This window comes from Phycomyces blakesleeanus, assembly GCF_001638985.1.
Source record: "Phycomyces blakesleeanus NRRL 1555(-) unplaced genomic scaffold PHYBLscaffold_35, whole genome shotgun sequence".
In the NCBI taxonomy this organism is placed as follows: domain Eukaryota; kingdom Fungi; phylum Mucoromycota; class Mucoromycetes; order Mucorales; family Phycomycetaceae; genus Phycomyces; species Phycomyces blakesleeanus.
The window spans coordinates 183,682-207,120 of NW_017265165.1; the positions used below are offsets into that span (position 1 = coordinate 183,682).

The window sequence follows — 23,439 nt, forward strand, 5'->3', positions numbered from 1 at the left end:
TGATATATATGAATTAATTATTGATTACAAGTGTCAAGCAAGAATTGATGGGTTCTCAAAGCGTATAAACTCAAAATTTTTCATTGGATAGAATATTACCAATGCATTATATTCATTTTGACGTCAATCGGATGAAACCGCCTATAGATTCATATTGTGCAAAATATGCTATACACACATATATAGTGGGTACATCTTATGTATAATACTTTGTAAAGTCCCATTAACTCAAGATCTTTTATATACATACTCTCAAGGCTTTGTTTTTTTTATTGCTTTCTACACAAAAGTATGGCAAAAGACACCTTTCTGGCATTCAACGTCTTTTCACGCTCCAAGTTATTAACTCTCCGACATAGATATTTTCTTTTTAACCTTTGCCAATGCCACATTCACCTAACAATCCTAATGATCCAGAGAATGAATTAGATATTCTCGAAGGCGTATTTGAGAATGTTCTCAACGGAACACTATCTATGCTTTTCAAGGGCCTTGTACCAAACGTTCAACAAAATGAATTGCCAAATGAAGCAATGATAGGCGAAGTTAATGGAGGAGAAGATTTTAAAAAACTAGCTCGCAAGTCTCGCATGAACAAAGAAAATGGTGGTTCGGAAACTAGAAATGACGAGAATGAGACTTATTCAAAAGACGATAATAAATCTCGAGAATTGGCTACTAGAGATCTACATCCACAACCAGAAATACCTAGTTTGGTAGGTTTACTACAGCATATGTTGGAAGGCCACCGAGAGGACAGAAATGCTACTATTTTTCAAGGACAGCAACAAGACAATATTCCAGAACTAAATCCACCGAGCCTTTTCCAATTGTTCTTTCCAAATGTCCATGGTTCTGATGAGAGAGATTCTCGGCAAGTTGACTTTTCTTCTATTTACAGCAGATCAAACGATAGAGATGAACTTGGTAAGCGTCAATTGGTTCTGAAATCAAATAATGCATACACTCATCAACTTGACATTTATATGTATTTAGGAGCCACAAGATCGTCCGATATGACAGAGCCAGAGCCCTCGTCGGTAAATATTAAGTTACTTAATACAAAAGTGGCATCATGATATTTAATTACAAAGCAACAATATTTGTGTATATAGAATTATTCGTATTCGTATTCTTCCACACGTGTCATACATCTGCCAGACGGATCAGAGGAGGTTCAGACAACCACTAGACAAAATGGACACACGGTAATTACCAAACGTATAACACACCCAGATGGAACAGTGGATGAAGTGCGCGAAGAAAAGAAATCTTTGAAAGAAAAGATTGCTTCAATTCCACAAGAGGGAAAGAGTCTCTGGAAATCCCTCTTTGGATAAGCTATTGAACTCTTATGGTTAAAAAAAAATAAACGACGTAAAGAAGATACTTCTTTAATTATTGTCGTTCGTCTTTTGTATACAAGTAGATATTATAGTAAAATACTATTATTTCTCAATAGTTAAAATGTGGATTTCTCGAATATATTAAAATATTCATCTGTCGTGTATATATATATATAATTGCTTATAGGTACAATATTAAATTTTTAGGCAAGTATAAGGGTGTAAGATATCTTGTTGTCTTTGTCTTCAAACTATATTACCAGAGATTTAGATATAATGTAATTAAATTTACGGCCCTTATTAGACTATTTCTTCTCCTTTAAATACATAAAATCTTACTCTTGTTTTAAATCAACGTGGTTCATAATAAATCATAAAATTAACTGTACGTGAACAGAATCTCTGTCTCTGCTTTGAAAGTGGCCAAGAGAGAAGAGGTTGGACAATATTATGCAAGTAATTAATGAGTATTAGAAGATTGGAAATGGTACTTGGATTATGAAAAATCGGAGTGTATTATGTAGGTAGTTTGAAAAGTATTTTCAAAGATAATTCTTAAGTATATTTTGCGCAATACTTGCTAATGTTCTTAACACCATATATAAATAAGCGATTACTGAATCATATTTTTAAGTGCTTGCGTGGATTTCTATTATTGTCAAAGACTGTTTGCATTCATAAGCAAGTATTGGATAATGTATCCCAGTTTAGAAATTACTAGCAGGATAAAGAAGAGTAGACCTTGATGTGCAAGATTGGGTATTAGAGCGGGCATTTAATCCAAACAATATATGGAAAGTGTGTATGTGATTCAACAAATTATTGAGGTTGGTGCATCAACTATTTTTATCTCAAAGCCAAATTAAATATTATAAAGCAGAATTAACTGTCTGATCAGAGTACGTTGCAAGTTCATATACATTTATGTGCAAACATATTTAACTTTTTCCTTCGTACTACAGTAGAACATTTGTCGTAAATATATGTACAAAATTAATGCAATCATTAAAATATTATTAAGGATCTAGTCTCTTAATAATAATGTGCACTTAATACGGGGTGTCTAATGAATACTTCCTTAGCTATCTACGTTCAGAATACGAAAGATATCCTGGATGTATTTTAATCAAGTATAATAGGGGTTCATCAACTATAGCATTTATATTTTATTTTCCTTACATTTAATAAATAGCCAATAAGAAATCAGCACTAAAAATTATCATTAAGTCTCCCTTTCTAATTTTTTGTGCACATCCTGTATAAAAGTAAAAGCACGGATATTTCATATTATAGATAAATCATTAATAGCAATGTTTTAAATACGAACAATGTGGCATAAAAGCAAGTTGAAAAAAAAAACCTTTACAAAATCAAGCTATGTCTTAATAATATCTTTATCTTCTGTAAGATTTATACTAGCCAATCATTATTGCTTTTGCATGTCAGGAAAAATAAAATATAATATTGCAATCAGTGAAAACCCCCTAATATAACCAAACTAGTAAAGTATCAAATCCAAATTAAAATATACGACAAAGTGATGGTTTTCAGAAATCACTGGTAAACCTGTCATGTCTTTGAACACAGACCTGTGCTCCTGTATGACGTGACTATCGCTGTTTGAGAAAGAGTACGCATAACCCTTTGTCCGCTCTCGTTTTATATACATATATATAAAAAAAAAGATATAAAAAGTATCCTGTTTTTGGATTTCTTTTTCAGCTATTCCTTTTCCTTAATATGTTAGACAAGTACGACCCTTCTACCTGCAATAACCAGTTCTGCAATACCAATGGTATCAGAATGCATTATGTTGATGAAAACCCTTCTTCCAAGGAAGTATTGCTTCTCATCCATGGTTGGCCTGATCTGTAAGATATGCTAATTAAATTATAACAATACTTATAATGAATTAATGGCTAATGAATCTTGAATTGTTTAGCTGGCTTGGTAAATACATTAAATTTTATTACATTAAACAGTCTACATTTTATGCCTATTTATTGACGCTGTGTAGGATGGAGAGAGCAGATTGGATTCCTTGTAAATCTTGGCTACCGTGTAGTAGTTCCTACTCTTCGGGGCTTCGGTGAAACGGTAATACATTCTATTCTACCTTGAATACGTACTAAACGTATAGCACACCCGTCTTTAGGAATCACCAGCCGATCCTTCTCTGTACGGATTCAAAACAGCATGCAAAGATATTGTTGGTCTCTTGGATCACTTGGAGATCCCCACCGTCACTACAATTGGCCATGACTGGGGAGGGTTCGTTGTGTGGCGTTTCTCTCAGTTCTATCCCGAGCGCGTAAAGGCAATCGCAAGTTTCTGTACTCCTTACGGTCCTAGACCTCCCGTCAGACTGACTCTTGAGCAAGTCGTCCAAAACTTGCCCAATTTCAAATACCAGCTCTATCTTTGCACACCCGAAGCCGAACAAGAGATTAACGCTTACGTAAGTAAAATAAAATAAAAACACAAAACCTGGTTAACATTTTCTTTTGCTTTGATAGCCTCGAGAATTCTTTACCGCTTTGTTTAGAACCGTTAATGAGCAATCAGGCCGGAAATTATTAGACCTTAAAACAGGAAAATTGGTCGAAGGCCGTCCAGCCGTGAAAAAGAGTGATTTGGTTCCTCAGAAGGTGAGCCAGGGTTTATAATAAGATTAAAAAAAACATTTTGATACAAATCTAGACCCTGCAATAGGTGTTGGATCATTATGTTGAAATGGTTAAAAAGCACGGCTCACGTGGAGGTTTGAACTGGTACAAGCAAGTCTTAAGAAATTGGGATGAATCCGAGGGATTAGATCCCATTATCACAAAGCCGTCCTTGATGGTACTCGCAGAGCGTGATGTCGCCTTACCTCCTTCAATGGCTGCAAACATGAAAAACTATGTTCCTAATTTAGAAACACATCTTGTTAAAGACGCTGGCCATTGGATCCTTTGGGAGAAACCAGAAGAGTGCAACCGTATTCTTGCTCATTGGCTAAAGAGCTTAAATATTGTACCTTCCAAAATCTAATTATCACGCATAAATGTCGATACTTTCCTTTCATCCTTTTCTCGGTTATATTGTGAATTCATGAATAAAGTACACTGAAACTATAAATCTGCGTGTTTTTTTTCTATAGGAAACAGTATATTTTCATTCTTTTATTTACTTAAATTACAGAGAGTTGATAGAGGTGATGGAGGAGGGAGTGGGGAGGGTTTGAAAGGGTTTGTTTTGTTTTGCTATTATTAATTCACGTCATTTTCTCCCTTTTCTTCAGGGAAAGGTGGAGGGGCTTCAATCTATATATCAAATTAGTTTCAAGTATATATGCTTATGTATTGCAAAAGACTTACCCTCTTTGGGCGAACGTATTCATCATATACAGAGTTTACTTCTTTAAAGGGACGTTTTCCAAGTAGGTTCTCCATATCTTCTCGTGTAAGTACTTCTTTTTCAAGCAATAAATTGGCTACTTTCTCGACCTCATCTTTCTTTCCTGACAGCAATTCAACTGTGCGCTCATATGCAGCCGAGACAATCTTTCGTGCTTCTTCGTCTATTAATGCTCCGGTCTGTTCTGAATAAGGCTTCTGGAATTGCTGTTCTTGCGATGGATCATGGAATGACAATGGTCCGACCTTTGAGTTCATGCCATAAGCTGTCACCTGAGCGTATGCAATCTTGGTAACCTTTTGAAGATCGTCACTGGCTCCAGTTGTAATGGTATCAAAGAAAATCTGCTCAGATACACGCCCACCAAGTGTCATGCACATACGATCTGCAAGCTGCTTTGTCGAGAAAAGATACTGATCTTTGGGCAAGTATTGTGCATATCCTAATGCAGCTGTACCTCTAGGAATAATTGATACCTTCAAGAGAGGATCTGCGTACTGTAGGTACCATCCAGCCACTGCATGACCTGCTTCATGGTAAGCCACAGTCTTCTTCTCTTCAGGCGACAACACACGCGACTTCTTTTCTAAACCGGCAATAACACGTTCGATCGCTTGTTCGAAATCAGATGTAGTCACTTCATCCTTGTGGTAACGAGCAGCAATAAGAGCGGCCTCATTACAGACATTGTGAATATCAGCACCTGCAAAACCTGGTGTCAAGGCGGCTAATTTCTTGGAAAGCTTCTCTACATCTTCACTTGTCTTGATTGGCTTAAGGTGAACTCTAAAGATTTGGGCACGACCAGAAATATCCGGACGATCAATAGAAATGTGACGATCAAAACGGCCAGGTCGCATCAAAGCAGGATCGAGCACGTCTGGACGATTGGTGCCTGCCAACACCACAACATGCTCATTCGAGTCGAAACCATCCATCTCGACCAGTAGCTGGTTAAGAGTGCTCTCGCGCTCATCATTACCTCCCATTTGCCCACCTTTACCACGTGCCTTTCCGATAGCATCAATCTCATCAACAAATATGATGCAAGGGGCATTCTTCTTAGCAGTCGCGAACAGGTCTCTAACACGCGAAGGGCCGACACCGACAAACATCTCAACAAACTCAGAACCGGAAACGCTGAAGAAAGGAACACCGGCCTCACCCGCAGTTGCCTTGGCCAGCAAGGTCTTACCAGTACCAGGAGGACCAGAAAGGATTGCACCTTTGGGAATGGTTGCACCAAGTCGTTCGTACATTGCAGGATTTTTCAAGAACTTGACAAATTCCATAATCTCTTCCTTGGCCTCGTCCGCACCAGCCACATCCTTGAAACTGATCTTAACATCCGTCTCTTGGTTGAACATCTTGGCTTTACTCTTTCCGACACCAAATATACCTCCTTGTGCGCCACCCGGGCCGCGTTTGGTCATATAGAACAGGACACCGATAATCAAGAGGGTGGGTGCAAAATGGAGTAGCGTATTAAGCAGGCTGACCTCATCACGATAAGCAACGGGAATACGTTCATCACTTGGAATTCCGAGTTGATTCTGGGCTTCTTCTAGGTTGTGTTCAAAGCTGTCTACGGAACCAATGCTAAAGTAGAACACGGTATTAGGCGAGACGCCAAGAGAGCCAGCATCTGGTCGGAGATGAACACGGACACGGCTACGGTTCAATACATCCAGGCGGTCGACCATGCCTTTATCCATGAGCTGTGAACGGAAAGATTGCCACGTCAATTCACGACTATTTTCAGGCGGAGCGGTAGCCTTCCAGAGCATGTAGGTTGCTGCTGCTGTAAGCATTATTGTGGGGGTATTCATTTGAAAGTCTGGTGGTTTGCTACCACCACTACCACCTGTTCCCTTGTTAGGTTTCTTCGGGTCTTCAGTTGGCCGCTTGTTATTTCCTCCTGGTTTCTTTCCAAAGAAATCCTCAAACCCTTTTGGGATATTGAAAGGCAATCCATCTTCGGTTTTTGGCTTCTTGTCTTTTTCGGAAGTATATTTGCGTCGAGTTAATAAGGCGTGTTCGTTTCTGAAAACACGCTGGCCCGCATTACGGATAGTGTGTCGCTGAATCGCAGCCCGTGCACTTGTTAAGCCAAGTCTAGAAAGCATCGTAATGAGGGAAGAAAGACAGTGTACCTCTCTAGATAAACGACGACTTATTTAGGAAGAAAGTATACGTCACCAAACTCCGCTGTGAGTCTTGACTCAAAATTGGATGGTTCCGACTTGAGCCATAATTCTTGATGGAAAGAATTGTGTCTCAGCAAAAAGGGTAATAAAGATTATGGTATAAAAAGAAAAATTCTTTGATATGAATTATTCCAAGGCCATATAAACCTCTTTAGAAGGTATAGATATCTGGGTGGTCTGGTGGGTATATGTGTGATGCGAGGTACCTTAATTGATCAATTGCTGGCAAGTCTATTTGAAAAAAAACAACTCATATTTTTTTTTTAAAAAAAAAACGAATTATCTGGTATTACACCTGTGTGTGTATGAACAATAACATCACCTCTTTACAAAGACTTGCATAAAATCCCAGCTACAAAGTATTAACCAATGTATATGTGTTTAATTTGTTGTATTTTTACCAGATATTTGTAAGATGTTGATATATTCCTCACATAGCAGTAAGCATATTAACTGTACAAAACAACTAGTAAAGAAATATAGTAACTTGCAGGGTGCCTGTTAAACTTAATAAGAACAATCTACCAGTAATATAGGCATGTGCACAATGGAGTTTTGGAATGGCATGTTATTTATTTGTAAATGTTATGCATAGCCAATCATTGGCGCAATGATTGATTTGTAAAATGCTTTGAATAATTTGTACCTGTAATTTGGTACTTTTTTTTCGGTTTGTTAATTATCATCACCACCTGAAGCAAAGCTGATTTACTTGTTGCTTCAAGAAAATAATAATATACTAGTACTCTAGCATAACTATATACACATGTTTGAGAGTTACACATCACCATGATAAAAGTCATACATCTCAAGCTTTTGCTTTTGCAAGGAAAAAAAATTTGGTTCATTAAGACTGATTGGTTTTCCGCTCAGAGTAAATTGTATAATATTGGGATGTTTATAAAGGTGGCAGCAACTACCTCTGGTTGGCCTTAAAAGCCCAACTCTTCCTTGGTGAGAACACCCAACTCCTGTCTAATAGGAGCAAGCTCTGCAAGGTACTCCTCGTACTGCTTCTCAGTCTCTACCTTTTCCTTCAAGCCCTCAAACACGCGGACGGCGGTTGCATAGTCGTTCACGCGACGGGATGCCTTGAGAGCAGACTCGATGACAGAAGGTGCGGGAACAAGATCGTAGGCAAATGCATTGTTCAATCCACGCTGGAGCTCAAAAACGTCCTCAACACCATCGAAGAACTTGACATAACGTTCGGTGTAAGCCTCAAAGGTCTCATCTTCATGGCCGGAGTAAAAACGCTTGGCGACTGCAAGTTAATGAGTAAGATTGGCAACGATCCTCTTTATATTTTGGTCTTACCCACAACATTGCGGACCATTACAGAGCGCGAGGCAATAGCGCGGGCGGGGATGGCAAGAGAACGCAACATGATGAGTGGGGAGGGTGGATAAATTAAAACATATACAAAGAAAACATATCCAGGATGTCAATGTTAATTGATTCCCCGCAGCAATAAGTTGACGTCAGAGTGTGAATATGAAGTGGCGTGATAGCAAACGCGTATTTATTAACAAAAGGTGAACAGAGGATGAAGGATAAAAGAAAATAAGTGGTTTAGGAAAAATATCTATTTCATGAAGAGCATTCCAGAGTCCTTGTAGACAACGGCAATCTTCTGGATAGCATTGATATAAGCAGCCGTTCTATAGTCTACGTTTTTCAGCTCTGCTGTCTGCTTGGTTTCTATTGAAAAGTATACTTAATATTTACAGAACTTCTAAAATGAAGGTTATATTGTCTTACCTTGACAAGCTTGAATCATTGTATCTTCAAGTCCAGAGTAAATCAAGTCAGCTTCTTCTGCACCATGGACAATAGTCTTTCGTTCTAACTCTGTTAGTTCTCTACCAGCATTGGTCTCTACAAGATCTAAAAGTTTTCTACGACTGCTCTCATCAAACTTCTTATTCATTCGTCCAAATCGAACGTGGGAAAGGTTCTTCAACCACTCAAAGTACGAAACTGTAACACCGCCAGCATTTAACAAAAGATCAGGCACGACAACAATACCACGCTTCTCAAGGTATTCATGGGCAGCAGGAGTAACAGGTCCATTGGCACCCTCACCGATAATCTTGGCCTTAATTTTGTCAGCATTTCGAAGACCGATCTGACGCTCAAGAGCGGCAGGAATCAAAATATCACACTCCTGCTCAAGAATCTCGGTGGGTTCTTCAAGGATCTTGGACGTTGCAGAGAAGTTGCGGAAACTACTATGGGCTTTGTAGTGCTTCTGGAGCTCCTCGACATTGAGACCATTAGGATCGTAGATTGAACAATCTCTCTCTCCAATACCGACGATTTTTGCACTGCAACAGTGGCTGTATTAGATAAATAGTCCACAAGCACTCGTATTTTATACACGCGCGCATACACTCCCCCATAATACGGCGTATATATGCTTACCCATTGTTCTCAAAGAATTTTGCAGCGTAATATCCAACATTTCCGAAACCTTGGACAATCACACTAACATCTTTGACCTTTCCACTAAGACCAGTACGTTTTTGTACTTGGGGATAACTCAGGAACTCGCGAAGACCATAATATACTCCCAAACCAGTGGCCTCAGTACGACCTCTCACACCACCCTGGGAAAGTGGCTTTCCGGTAACACAGCCAGCTGCATTCACATCGTCCACGTTAAACTGTCTGTAGGTGTCCATTATCCATGACATCTCACGGGGACCAGTACCAACGTCAGGGGCAGGAACATCAATACTAAAGCAAAGACCAGTCAGAATGCGTAATTAAGGATGTGTATTAACATACCCAGGACCTATAAACTTCTTTTGGCAAAGCTCCATCGTATAACGACGGGTGATTCTTTCAAGCTGCTCAACGGTATACTTCTTGGGGTCAATCTTAATGCCACCTTTTGCGCCACCGACTACGCAAACAAACATATTAGGAAATGTGCTTCACATTCTCACGGTTTTATTAAAGTAACTTACAAGGCACATCCACAACGGCACACTTATAAGTCATCAAAGAGGCCAAAGCTTTAAAAATAGGTTATATATATATATATATAATGAGTCAAAATTTTATCATCACGATCATTTTCTTACCTTCAACCTCCTGAAGGTCTACCTCCTCAGAATAACGAATACCTCCCTTGACGGGCAATCTATGACGCGAGTGCTGAGCACGATATGCTGTACCAAAAGATCAGTATACAGATATATAAAATCTGGGTTTTGGACACTTTTCAAATCACAGTGTCTTGCTTACCTTCTATCACTTCGTATTTTCCATCTTCCAGCTCAATAGGAAATGTGACACGCAGAAGAGCATCCACAGCACGAAGATGGCTCAAGGTTCCTCCTGGAACACCACTAAGTTTCGCAGCACGATCATAATATAGCTCGACTGATTTTAAGAAGGTGGGCTCATCAGGATTGGAGGCGGTTTGAGTGGCAGCTTAATAGAGATATTCGTGTTAGCAGAATATCCATCGGTATATTCCCGATGAGCTGTTCTTCTTATAAAAGAGTATTTACCTGTTGTCATGTAACGAAGCATGGCTGGCATTGTAACGCGGCTGATTGTGGCAGCACCTGCTAATTTACGAGCAGAGATACTATAGACACGTATATATCAGTATGCTATTTGCTTGGTAAACATCTACAGGCTAGGATGAGTTTACCTAGCTACACCGAAGCGCTTGAGAAAAATGGACATTATGCACAAATAATGAGCAAAAGAGTAAAGGAAGAGTACTAGAAAGAGTGGAATTTTAGATCCATAAACCCTCCTTTTATAACAACCTTGGTATTAATTGATTTATTATAATTCTAATTATTATTCTGGCTCAGAATCAAGATTAAAATGATCTTTATATATATATAATATTCTTCTTGTTCCTGTCTTTCTGGTTTCATCCTATAAATGGTGCATATCCTGCGGCTAACTGACGCACCAGCACTCACAAACCCTATATTAACTTCTATACACACGCACACACGCACACACCCGCGCGTGTGCAAGCGTACATGTATATGTATTTATGTTTGTGTATGCATATGCATATGTATATTTATATAATACTTACCCCACCAACTGAACGTGGGAAAGTGGTGGACGGATACAGTAGTGAGCTACTTTGGATATAATTTGCTTTTTTAAGAGATGATGGCTAAATCTATCTTGTTATTGAATACATATATATATATATATATTAGGTATTCAATCTTTTTGATTTTCGATGAGATTGGCCCTCGTTTATCCATTCTCAGAGCATGAACACATTAGGAATATCGGAGAGATCATCTATATATATATATTTATAAAAAAAGTCATCATGATTTTATACCAAACGATATATTGTATCATAGATAGATAAATCAAAGTGTTTGCATATAGTTTTAGAAGAGCTACTATCAAAATTTAATTCAAATGGTTTTTTGGCTATAGACTCTTGACGTGGTTCGGTTATTTGGTTTGCCTTATAAACTACATGACTAAAGCATCAGAGTAACGGTTACTTATTTTGGAAAGTGTTTTTTAGTATATTTAAACCCAGTGGGTATTGGGCTCTACTGAGTAATCTCCACCGGAGACAAAAAGGATAAAAGGCATATTGTTAAAGGAGAAATACTATTGTCAAAAGGATATCAGATCGAGAAGATCGGATCCTTATTATCAGTAACAAATAGAATCCCAAAAGAATTATAAGAAAGTTTTAATACAAAAGATCTTATCAAGATCAATCCAATTAAGATACCCAATTTTACTCCTTCTGAATGATTACAAAGTTTGACATGACAATCATCATGATAGCCGCGCCTCTGGTTACCAAGCATCGTACATGATGTGCACACATATAAATATAGGGCTAAGCATATTAAATTATAGGATCTATACAGTCCTTGGAATCTGTTTCCCGGCTTTCTAGATCTTCCGCGTCTTTTTCTGTCTTTATTTGTATAGATTAGATGAATGGCAATATTGAAATAGACCACCAAGAATTCCAATTGTCGGAAAGGGCGTACTCTCCAAGCGTATTAATTTATAATATCTCATCTATACTCAGTAAGAACCACATAGGAAAAACAAACAAACAAAAAGAAAGAATTAGACAAGTGAGCTGACAGCATATGGTATCTAAAGCAACACTGCTTGGCAATAATATCAGTACCAGTTAATTGGATCTTACACAAGTCATGACATAAGAAACCCAATTAATGTGATTAAAACTAGGACTATTTCAATTTAGCACATAAAGCTACACCTTTTTCTGTAGACCATAGAAAACACCACACTGGCAACGATATATATATATATATATATATATATATATATATATTCTATATGGTAAGATAGTAGCTATACACTTCTATTAAACTTATCCATGCTATAGACATCTCTTTGAGTATAAAGCAATAATTACAACTCAGCATCAATTATAACTGATGTCTTGGTTAAGCTATAAGCGGAATAATACGGTATAGTTTAAACTTATTCTTCAATTCTCTTTTATCTCATTTAGTCTTTGTTTTCGGTTGTTCATACTAAATAAACCACCCTTTTATTTATTTATTTTTTACAAGAGAATAGGAACCCACTATAAGTACATTAAAATACTCATAATAAACTCTTTACAAGCTTATTGAATTTCACGGTTGCCTTTTCAAAATTATCCAATGCACAGCCAAAACCATATTATACTCTTCAATCCCAGATATTTTGTTACCTTTCTTATAAAATAAAAAGTGAGTAAGAGCATAATGTACCATAAAAGTGTGTCTTACAACCATATTTTTTTTTAGTATTTTATTGATCTGCTGTCACGCTCTGCGTGCAACTTTTAAAATGCCATCAAAGTGGACTTAATTGAACAGATAAGAGATAGAGAGACAAGGGGGAGGAAATACGAAAATATAAGAAAAAAACGGAATGAAACAGGAGAGGAAATTAGACAGGAAATACTTAAGCTAGTGTACCGATGTGTTTTTCTATTACAGTGGACGCTTTTTGTGCCACAACACCTGACAGAAAGGGTTGGTCATCAAAAACAAATTTCCAATGAGCACTCCAAATCGCTTTAGCAGTGACAGCGGAAAGGATAATCCAAAGGCCTTGATGAGAGGAACGTGGTGGGAAGCTGCCTCTGGTAAGGAGAAGGCAGATTTCAGCAAGGTTCCAGGCCGGGCAAAAGCGAGAGAGAATGACGTTCCACACCTGCCGTTTGATAGAACAGCCAAAGAAAAAGTGATACTGATCTTCAGTAGCATCTTGACAAAAGATGCAAGATGAGCTGGGGAAGCGTCGAGGTATAAATAGATTGAGACGTTTTCGGGTTGGCGTTCTATCCCAAAGCATTTTCCACCAGACTGTGCGACAGTGGTGGGGGATAGAGACAGACCAGAATTTACGCCATTGGACAGACGAATTTAGAGATGAGGGCACTTGCGGGCGAAGATGGCGTCGAAGAGATCCGGTGCTAGCTTTACCCAAACTAGTGTTGTCCAACCGTACCAAAGAAAGAAGTGAGGAAAGATCGGGGGAAGGGGTGTCAGTAGAAGGTCGATGTTCAAGGCAAGAGATAAACCAAGGACAGAGGACCATCCTGCCAGAATCAATCTGTTGGAAGAAATGACCGATACGATTACGTGCCCGAGAAAATGTACCACAAACCTTGCGGACAAGACGGTCATCAGTCTCCAGAGAAAATGCGTCAGAAACCAGAATTGTTTTCAGGTTCAGAGAAGAGTCAACAAAGGGTGGCACGTTCATCCATATTGAAGTTAATGGGAAGTGTTAGACCACAGTTGGCGGCAATTGCAAGTTGGATGGGAGAGAAGCTGGAAGAAGTGAGGTACAAGCTCGATGCAGTGGAAGAAGTGAAGTCGGGCAAGTTGCACTACTACAGGGAAACAAAAGTGCAATACTGGCAGAAGGAGCGCGAAAGTTTAGAGGAAGTATAAATTCGAGGTATGGCAATATAAAGGAAGTAGAAGAAAAAGAGTGAGAATGCAAGATAGGGAGAATCCAGCGCAATTGAAGAGCTCGTTGTTGATGATCAGGATCAATCAGGCCCGAACCGCCTGATTTGCGTGGCAGACAGAGAAGCGGCCAGCCAGGGCTACCGAAACCCAGTCGCAGGAACGAGCGAATATGAGTGCGAATGGCAGCAAAGAAAGATAGCGGTGCAGGAGTCACGTATAGCATATGCCATACTGAGCTGAGAAGAAGTGAGTTTGCCACAATACTTTTACCACGAACGGACAAGCATCTTTGAGAAAGTAGCGTGCAATGGTTCCTAAGCTTGACCAGTAAAGCCGCACGGAAGGTCTCAAGCTGGGACGGATGTGAGCTCAATGGGAAGCCTAGGTAACGGATGGCAGTGGCGGAGTGACGGTCATGTCGACTGTGAATATCAGCAGCATCCAATACAGGGCCCCAATCCGGATGAAATTGTCCAGACATAGCAACAGCAACTGTCTTATGGAGATTGACTTTCGCGTTAGAGGCTAAGCCAAATATACGCAAAAGGTTGAGTAGACCACTCATCTCGGCAGGCAGAGAAAGAAAGACGAGAAGGTCATCGGCATAAGCAAGAAGTTTGAGTGGAGGTGGTGAGAGCTCAGGAGAGGATGATGAGAGAGATGGCGGAACCAGAAATCGGAAACCACGGATGGCAGGAGAAGCGAGAATGGATCTAAGCAAAGGTTCGAAGGCCAGGTTAAACAGCAAGGGGGAGAGAGGATCACCTTGACGTAGCCCCCGGCTTTGTAGAAAAGAAGAAGATATGTGCCCATTCACATTCACGTGGATTTGAGTAGAGAAGAAGAGACCACAGATGGAGTCAACAAAAATTGTGGGGAAACCGGCTCTGGCCAGGACAAGACGAAGATACGCAGGGTGGACACGGTCATAGGCCTTCTCCTGATCCAAAAGAAGGGCAACACATGGGTCTTGGGTTATTTGTGCATGTGACATGGCAAGGCGTGTCAGCAAACCATTGTCAGCAATAAACCGATCTGCCATAAAACCCGTTTAGAATGGTGTTATGAGTGTGTCGATACCATATCGTAAACGGGACGTAAGCATTTTGGTGAACAACTTGGCGTCACAGTTTATAAGAGATATGGGTCGCCAGTTGCGGAGAGAGGTAGTGTCGCCGGCTTTTGGTAGGAGAACAAGTACGGTTTCCAGCCAAGATGGAGGAAAAACACCATGCAATGCATTATTATAGACTTGAACTGCAAGATTTTGGACCGTTGGGTGACAGAAGAGCCGAGCCTATAATGGGTAGGGCAAACCATCCATCCCAGGACTAGAGTTGATGGGGGTGGCTTTAAGGACAGACAGAATGTCATCCAAGGTGACATCAGCAATGAGGTAGGCAGAGTCAGTGGAAGACAGACGGGCAGAAGGTGGGAATTTGTCGATAAGAGAGTGTGCAGCAGGATAGTCAATGGGTTCCGGCGAGTAAAGAGATTGGTAGAAAGAGCGAGTATGGCCAAGCAAATCCGCGGGAGAGGTGTAGATCGCGCCAGTGACAGGGTCGACAAGAGAGGAGATAGTTTTTGCAGAGGCTCGCTGTTTGAGCACACGAAAGAAATATTTCGAAGAAGTCTCGCCAGCTTCACACCATTTAGCACCAGATCTGGCAGCCAAGGTGGAGGCCCGAGACAATTGTATGGTGGCGAGCTCATGTTCAATGCGGAGAAGTTGAGGAGAACGAGTATGAATTGCAAGTTCATTTCGAGCACAATGAAGATGGCGTTCCTGATTTCGGAGTTGACGTTGAACTCGTTTAAAGTACGTTAGGGCGAGCTGTTTGATAGCATGCTTAATATGATCCCACCGAGAACCGGGAGACATGTCAGGAGAGAGAAAAGAGTCGGCCTTATCCAGAAAGTCGGTAATGAGAGCATCAAATTCATCATGCAGGAGATATTGCGTATTAAACCTCCAGACTCCAGGACCTGGTGGGCGAGAGAAAGGAATGGAGACCGCAAGAAGGCAGTGGTCAGTCCATAAAGGATTGATAAATGTTACATCAGGGCGTTCGGTAACAATGCTGTGTGGACGGAAAATGTAGTCGATGCGTGTGCGGGTGCGAGAGCTGTGGAAAGTGGGTAACGGGGGTGAAGAAGAATTAGTGATGGCATCCACGCAATTACCCTGTATGTATCCTTTCCAGTCCGGTGGATGGCTGCGACGATGGCTAAGATCACAGTTAAAGTCCCCCAGAATAAAGGCGGGCAGGGAAGGAATGACAGTAGGGAGAGTGCGTGCTAATGAGGAGAAGAAAGTACGCCGGTGGGAAGGAATGTTGGGTGCATAAATAACCACAACTACAAAAGGATTAACACGATGGTCGGTATGTGTAACCTTGACAACGAGTGCACGGTTGTCAGGAGAAACATGCAGTTGAGATAATTGGAGGAGGGGATCGAAAGAGACGAGGCCGCAATGTGGGGTCCATAGGCTGGCCTGTGCTTGGAATGTAAGGTGAATAGATGAGTGATGTATAGGGAGTAAATGAGTCTCTCGGAGAGCAAGTAATGAAAGGGAAGGGGAAAGGGTACGAAGGTGTCGGATGAAAAGAAGTTTTGGGGATTGCGGGTTATTGATGGTAGAGAGGAGACCTCGAACATTCAAGGTTCCTATGCGAAGATGTTGTACAGTCATTTATGAACTTGGCTGACCTGAGCGGTCAGACTTTTCAGTTCCATCAGTCATAGGTGTGTTGCCATCCAGATCAGTATACGGGAGTGCACCTTGGGCGCGAGTCCGGAGAGTGGCCTCAAAAAGAGACTGTCGAAGTTCGTCATCAGTGTAAATTGCTGGGTTAATGCCATCATCGCGACTATGTAGGCCTCGGGCGTCTGGTGAGTGCTTGCTGGCATTGAACCCACGGCCAGTCGGGTCATACATAGTTGTATCAAATGGAATTGGGGGATTGTCGTTGTGTGGGGTCCGGTTTCTGGTCGTCATGGCGCGAGTATTCATCACTGATATGGAACGGCGACGTATTGTGTGTGTAGCAGGTGGGTTGAGAATGGGTGAAGCATGGGTAGGAGTCAAGGTTGATGAAGTGACTGGTGGTACGGGTGTCTCTATCATAGCGACCGAGTATTGGTGTGCTCGAAGGGACGCAGTATCGGCAAGTGCAATCTGCTGCTGCTCTTGGATAGCCCGCTCGGCTTCGATATTGTCTGGATGAGTGGGGCACTCGCGACTGTCTATGGCGTGACCAAGAACACCGCATCGTTGGCAGCGAGGTGCGCGGGGAGGACGTTTTGTGCAGGAGCGTAGATAATGCCCTTCCTCTCGGCAGTATCCACACACAGGTGTGATATCGGTGGAGCGGAGCTCAGCAAGGCAGGAAAGAGACCCACCAAGGTGGAGACGGCTTGGGAGACTGCGGACTTCATCTTGTCCAGAGGTGTCTAAATAGATAGTGGCTTCGCCACGGAAAGTACCACGGTGTGAGAGATAAGCTCTCAGCTGAACGATTTTGCCAAAAGGCCGGAATGCATTTTCGATGGGCTCGAGTAGATCTGTGCTAGGATCGCAGGCGTTAATACGGTAAAGATTAACCTTAACAATGTGGCTGTTAGAAGGCAATCTTGGTGTAGCAATGATTCGGGTGTTCTGATAGGTCAACCCGTCGGACGTTGCTTTGGTGCGGGAGGAAGGGTCAGTAAAGAAGGCTTCCGCCAGAAGGTCTTTTGAGCGAGTATAACGGAGAGTGAGAGAGGTCATCCGGCCTACACGGTCAGAGAGAACATCATCCACGTCCCTTGCGGGAACGAGTTTTCCGAGATTAAACAAAACACTCATTGGATGGATGGTACTAGCCCATGCAGCGGATGCAAGATCCACAATCATATTCTTGTCAAAGTTGGGAGCAGTGAAGATGTGCAAAGATTTGTTCTTTGGACGTAGTGTTGTAGACTGGGCACGGTTAGGTGGGTTACCTTGCCGTAACGTGTGTGCCCTGTCCTGTGGGTTCAATCCCTCAGGGGTACTCATGTCAGAAAACGTTAATTGGTATTAACTTGTATCGGTTATATGAATTTCCGTAAAACTATTCTTTAGCGGAGAAAAGGGGATAGATGGTGATTACAACCATATTTACGGAAACACCGTATAAAAACACTATCACACAAAATAGACTTGTATTTGTGGCTAATGCATGTTTATTCGCCTACAAAAGTTGGGTAGATATAATTTTAAATATATGCATGTGTAAAAGGTTTGAAGGGGTTTGATACTATGCCACAAATATAATTTGCTGACAAAGGGGAACGAAAAATACCATCTTGGCTTTCAAATATGAGCAATTTTGATTGTTTCTTGGTTAATACAAGAAAAACAGTAACCTATTCAACGTAACGTGCATATATATATTGTCATTTATCTTTTTCAATGTTAACCAGAGAAATTGCTTGGATTCGACGTTATTTCTCAAGCTAACTTTATAAAATTCTTTATATGAAACTCTTGTATTTATTCACAAGTATTTTTTTAATGCAAGACATGTAATGTTATATTTCTTGTTTTAAGAAAAATGAAGTGGTAATTGACTAGCCTATTTTGAATCTTAAGTCATATATAATAATGAATATAGACAGGTATAATATATCAAACAGCATTTGCACGCATAATACTTTCTGATAAAAAAAAGTATACACTCACTATTTAAAGGGTTTAAGCTCAAAATTCTGGCTTATATAATATAATTGGACACTATGTAGACAAGGTTGTCAGTAAGCTTCCACACAGTCCATGCAAGGCTGGGGTCTGTCGTAAGAATTCGATGATTTGGGGACCCAGAATTGTGAAAGGAAGCCTGAACCGGAACCCACTGTAGGTAAAGGTTTCGAGAATTCGTGAAAAGATTATGTAGGAAATGACCATGGCCCAGAGACGCTGGATGCACTGTACTGGGAAAGACTTAATAAAAGATAGTGGTAAACATCGGTATGATATGCTTCTCAGCGCTTTCTCAAATATGATCAGCGGGGCGTACAGCATAAACAATAGTTGCTGCTCTCCAAGAAAAATTTTAGAGTGAGTAGGCCACCCGAGGTTGCAGAACGCAATGTATTCGTGCATTGCTCCAGAGAGCGTAAAGACGGCAAGTACAGAGAGACCCTGAGAGTATATAGCTGTATTGCGTGTGTACTTGGATAGCAGTTTTTGGCAGTAATAACTGACCGGTCTGTACACTAAAGCTAAGAACGTGGGTCTCATGATCTGTTGCCAGCGATGAGTCCAATAATCACTTATTGAAGTAGAAAACATTGGATTATTCATGAGATCTCGCCATTGTCCTATAAATTGATATTCTTAACTTTCCTTCTCCTTCTGTATGTCAAGATTACATCCACTTGTACTTGCCTGATGAATATGTTCCCCCCTCATAATAGAGTACATAAATCAATTGTCCAATGCACCCAATTACATTACCAGCATTATTCAAAATAACCAAAGTTATGTAGTACACAATAAATGATACAAGCGACTTGTCTCTATTTATATTGTGGATATCATCTCTAGTAAATGTCGTGAGCCATGTCGCCAAGATATCCCAGCCAACTATGTAGTACATCAGCATTGGGAGTATATTATAGAATTTCTTTTTTGGTTTTGATGATTATTAGTACTTGTATACGTTCAGAAAATGAGATCACACAACTAACCTTATCCTTGACATACTCAATTTGGTTTTTCTTGAGAGATACATCGTGTTTCTTTGCTGGCTTTGGAAAATATCTGATACAGCTCCAAAACTCAGTGTGTAGAGAGCCTTTTGTTGTATAAGCCTCTCGACCGTATATTAAAGGGCCAGTCCATATAAGTTCCAAGAAACGACAGAATATAATAAAAGTGCATGCAGGCATCATAAAGTCAATTACTATTGTTGTAGACAATACATGATAAAGTTAATCCATAGTCCTATATACATCCAGGTGTACTCATATATGAACTTACATATAAAGTCAGTCCTGAACAGTACTGTTGTAAGAATATCAACAACAAGAAGAGGGATTGACAATATCTGCTTTTTGTATGTTGACAGTGTTGTAGTAGGGATTGTAGCTATATAGGCCAATCCTGCTCCTGGTGTGATCAAGAGAAGAATATATGCAGGGATGGATAGCGTAGATCTCCATTCGCCGCCAAGGATGCTTGGACAAAACATCTTTGACTATCGAAGCAAAGTAAAAGAGTAAAAAAAAAAAACAATAATGTATTTTTTTTCTTCCCAAGTTTTTATAGCCTGTGTTCAAGTGTCACATGACATGCTCAATCTTAAACTTTGTATCGTTGCTTTTTCGTTAGGTCGAATGTTTTTACAGAAGAAAGTACTGTGTTACTGCTGGCCAGGTATTGTGTTTTTTTTTGGTAAAGCTGGCATGAGCCCTTTCTTTATTGGAGGGAATAATAAATTCCTATATTAATTCCATCAGGAATATAGTATTCCCGTCGTGTCATTTGAACTTTTAAAATATTAAATATATACAAATTGAAACTGATTAACACAACTTCAAGATTCAGTCAGACCCAACCTTTAACTTAAACAATACTCTAGTATATGTATATATATATATATATATATTGACCTTTAACATTCGGTTATTAGATACTTTACCAAACGTATATTTCCATCGTTTATCATCAGAGTACAAAGTTGCTTATTATTTAAAGAAACAAACTATTGTACAATGTATAAATTACCCAAAAAAAATAAGAATAAGAATAAGAATAAGAAAAATGTCTTCCAATTCTTACCATAATTTGGTTTCTTTTATTGGTGTATATATATATATGTATGTATGTATGTGTGTGTGTGTATGTTCTATGTATATGTGTATGTATTAGAGTCGTGTAATAACGAAGTGTGTATGTTTGAAGTATTTGAATTTACATTTGTAAGTAAAGTAACGAAAATAAAGCAGGTTTTAAAAGTCTATAAATTAGTATGAGTTGTATGAGGTATTATCTTCGCCACAGTTTTGTTGCCCAGTCAACCCATCCTTCCTCTTCCACTGGCTCTTGATGATGTCTGGTAGTTGTTTCTTTAAAGGAAAGGGGAGCATTTTGTTCTCGCAAAGCTTCTAATGTGTTTTTGACTGGAATACGTGTCGCTGCTCCAGTATAATACTGATTTAGTGTATCTTCCAACTCTCTTTCTGAAATTCTCTGCTTTCCTTTGGCTGTCCAGTTTGTATTAACTATTGGAGCCTCTTCGCATACTCCCATAATTCCGGAGTCAATCCGGTCATCTTCTGTGTACTCGGCAGGTTGCTTGTAATAAATTATGTAAATTAGAAGAAAAAGAAATATGATGATAGCCCATCCACCAATAATAATACAGAGTACAGCAAGAGGACCAAGACTTTGAGCTGCATTAGTATCACTGAGAATAGCCACCAAGACCGAGGCCCATAATATGCAACTAAAAGAGGCTGTTCGAAAGAAATTGATCTAGATGGAAAGTGTGTAAGCTATTTGAGTTCAATATCAGACCTAATTTACCTTATCAACGTAACAAGGCTTTGATTTTATATTATAGCATATCATAGTCAAAAGAATCGTAATAGACATGATAGCCCGCATTCTGTTCTTGTTTGTTGTAGACTCGACCAAGAGGAAAACAATGGCAAGCAAAAGGCCTTTTTTTTAGATTAAAAAAAATCAAAGGAAAATATACCATTAGGTCTATACATTCTATTAAACTTATTGTATTATATATTATATTTACCCATATTTTTAATAAAAGCGACACTGACAGATTTGAAAGCAATTTCGTTTTGTTGAGGTATTCTTTCATAACTTGTAAGAAAGACTGTCATCAGGAGATATGCGAGTACATATCCAATAAGCGACATCCACAGATAGAGCTGTTGCGATATTTGAGAGGAATGACATCGAAGATTTTCTGAATATTCATGTGTGGGTATATTGAGAGATTGACAGGCGGCAGAACTTACAAATGTTGTCTATGGAAAAGATCAGTCCGTGTGAATTTTTATTGAAATATATGTTCATGGTAAAGAATACGTACAAGAACTGGTATATAAAGAAGTGACTATTAGAGTTTTTATTTGAAAAAAAAAAAAGTTAGTAAGGTGTGCGCCTGTTTACATAATATATTTTGTTGTGTAATTACCGCCACAGGAATGCACCACCGAACCCATCGAGTAGGAAGTTTGTAGGGCCGCCAAAGATTCACGCAATGAAACACAACTGCAACAATGAAGCTTACTATTGTGGCGGCAAAAGCAGTCCAGACGGAATATGTGTACCATGTTGGAGTTCTCATATCTGGCATAAATCCTCCTGCATTCATGACAAGGGACACCAGATGAGTAAACTTGGTTTGCTCACCACCGTGTCCTTCATCAAATGAATTTACGGTAATAAGATCTCGTAGTGGAAATGTCAGCAACTGAAAGAATTCGATTGTGAGAATGGCAATCTGGATCCAGTTTGATAACATCTTGGGGTTCCAGTCTTTAAATTGGGTCTTGTAAACGGCATTGATGTGAGCATCGTCTTCACCAAAGAGTTGTTTGCGATCCTTGTAGTAGAAACGCTGCCGTGTGATAAAAAACAAGTTGATGCAGACCACGAATACAAATAGACATGACTGTAGTACACTGGAGGTGTTTGAGGCCACAGGCGTGCTTACTGTGCCAATGAGAATAGCTAACGCAATTGCCATAGCTGTCATAAACATGATGGAGAATAAATGTGTGAACCGATGAAAAAACACTTTGCGGTACTCGTGAGACATTGGAGCTTGTTGTTGCTGCTCTGACAGTGTCAATGTGTGTGCGTCTGGGGAGAACTGACTTGAATATAGAGAACTTTTCCATAATACGATTATGAGGGTGATGAAAGGTATCTTAAAGGTTGTCTTTGCTTGTTGCTTTAAATTCTCGACTAGAAGATCGACCTCTTTTTGATGCTCTAGCTCTTCTTCGTGCCTTTGTTGAGGAGGAATCTTGTGCCATTGAGTAAACCAAAAGTAGAATACAAAAGATACAAAAAGAAGAGCTATGATAGAAAAGAACAGGATTATCGAGGCCAGGTCATTAGCAGGAAATCCTGCTGTAGATGGGTACTTTTGCTGGTAAGAGGAATAACCAATCGAACCATTTGTGGCGTTGGATTCTGACATGTTACAATTGACGTCTCAAAGAAGAAGTTCTTTTTTTTAAGAAAAGAAATGAGACAAGACTATGTGAAGATCTTTTAAAGTTAAATAAAGCACGTTCGTGTATGTCTGTCTGTATGTATGTGCGTACGTGTGTGGATATATATTGTTGTTTTAAATAAATAATAAAAAGACAGATAGACGGGTGAAAGAAGTAATAAAAGTCAACTTAGTATCTTATTCTGCGAGCCAGACCAGATTATGATGATGGTAATGATTTAAAGGGGTTTTACAAAGGTCTTTAATGGGAGTTGTGCTTTGGAATTTCCTTTCTTGGATG

At 39.8% G+C, this 23,439-nt stretch overlaps 6 protein-coding genes across 6 annotated transcripts; 2 read left to right on the plus strand and 4 right to left on the minus strand.

Moving 5' to 3' along the window:
* Positions 1 to 383: 383 nt before the first annotated feature.
* On the plus strand, positions 384 to 1,340 carry PHYBLDRAFT_152337 (hypothetical protein; the record flags this gene model as incomplete). Its single annotated transcript, XM_018432891.1, has 3 exons — positions 384 to 927; positions 997 to 1,040; positions 1,116 to 1,340. The coding sequence occupies 3 exons, from the start codon at positions 384 to 386 to the stop codon at positions 1,338 to 1,340; spliced, it is 813 nt and encodes a 270-aa protein (XP_018284576.1).
* Positions 1,341 to 3,086: 1,746 nt separating this feature from the next.
* Positions 3,087 to 4,463, plus strand: PHYBLDRAFT_78792 (hypothetical protein; the record flags this gene model as incomplete). Its single annotated transcript, XM_018443389.1, has 6 exons — positions 3,087 to 3,217; positions 3,289 to 3,296; positions 3,364 to 3,443; positions 3,502 to 3,804; positions 3,863 to 3,994; positions 4,059 to 4,463. The coding sequence occupies 6 exons, from the start codon at positions 3,087 to 3,089 to the stop codon at positions 4,377 to 4,379; spliced, it is 975 nt and encodes a 324-aa protein (XP_018284577.1). The 3' UTR covers positions 4,380 to 4,463.
* A 19-nt stretch (positions 4,464 to 4,482) lies between these two features.
* Positions 4,483 to 8,344, minus strand: PHYBLDRAFT_178419 (hypothetical protein). The gene is made up of 3 exons (XM_018437987.1): positions 8,270 to 8,344; positions 4,706 to 6,693; positions 4,483 to 4,651 (listed from the first exon to the last, which is right to left on the minus strand). Exons 1-3 carry the CDS (start codon positions 8,337 to 8,339, stop codon positions 4,598 to 4,600), a joined length of 2,112 nt encoding a protein of 703 aa, XP_018284578.1. The 5' UTR covers positions 8,340 to 8,344; the 3' UTR covers positions 4,483 to 4,597.
* A 193-nt stretch (positions 8,345 to 8,537) lies between these two features.
* PHYBLDRAFT_156664 (hypothetical protein) lies at positions 8,538 to 10,504 on the minus strand (the record flags this gene model as incomplete). Its single annotated transcript, XM_018433507.1, has 8 exons — positions 8,538 to 8,653; positions 8,714 to 9,279; positions 9,377 to 9,691; positions 9,743 to 9,860; positions 9,925 to 9,972; positions 10,042 to 10,128; positions 10,205 to 10,393; positions 10,474 to 10,504. The coding sequence occupies 8 exons, from the start codon at positions 10,502 to 10,504 to the stop codon at positions 8,538 to 8,540; spliced, it is 1,470 nt and encodes a 489-aa protein (XP_018284579.1).
* A 7,918-nt stretch (positions 10,505 to 18,422) lies between these two features.
* PHYBLDRAFT_189282 (hypothetical protein) lies at positions 18,423 to 20,167 on the minus strand. Its single transcript, XM_018439634.1, has 4 exons — positions 19,928 to 20,167; positions 19,636 to 19,850; positions 19,334 to 19,571; positions 18,423 to 19,266 (listed from the first exon to the last, which is right to left on the minus strand). The coding sequence occupies exons 1-4, from the start codon at positions 20,136 to 20,138 to the stop codon at positions 18,680 to 18,682; spliced, it is 1,251 nt and encodes a 416-aa protein (XP_018284580.1). The 5' UTR covers positions 20,139 to 20,167; the 3' UTR covers positions 18,423 to 18,679.
* A 768-nt stretch (positions 20,168 to 20,935) lies between these two features.
* On the minus strand, positions 20,936 to 23,123 carry PHYBLDRAFT_175092 (hypothetical protein; the record flags this gene model as incomplete). The annotated part of the gene is made up of 4 exons (XM_018437405.1): positions 20,936 to 21,424; positions 21,476 to 21,612; positions 21,702 to 21,939; positions 22,110 to 23,123. The coding sequence occupies 4 exons, from the start codon at positions 23,121 to 23,123 to the stop codon at positions 20,936 to 20,938; spliced, it is 1,878 nt and encodes a 625-aa protein (XP_018284581.1).
* Between the last annotated feature and the right edge of the window lie 316 nt (positions 23,124 to 23,439).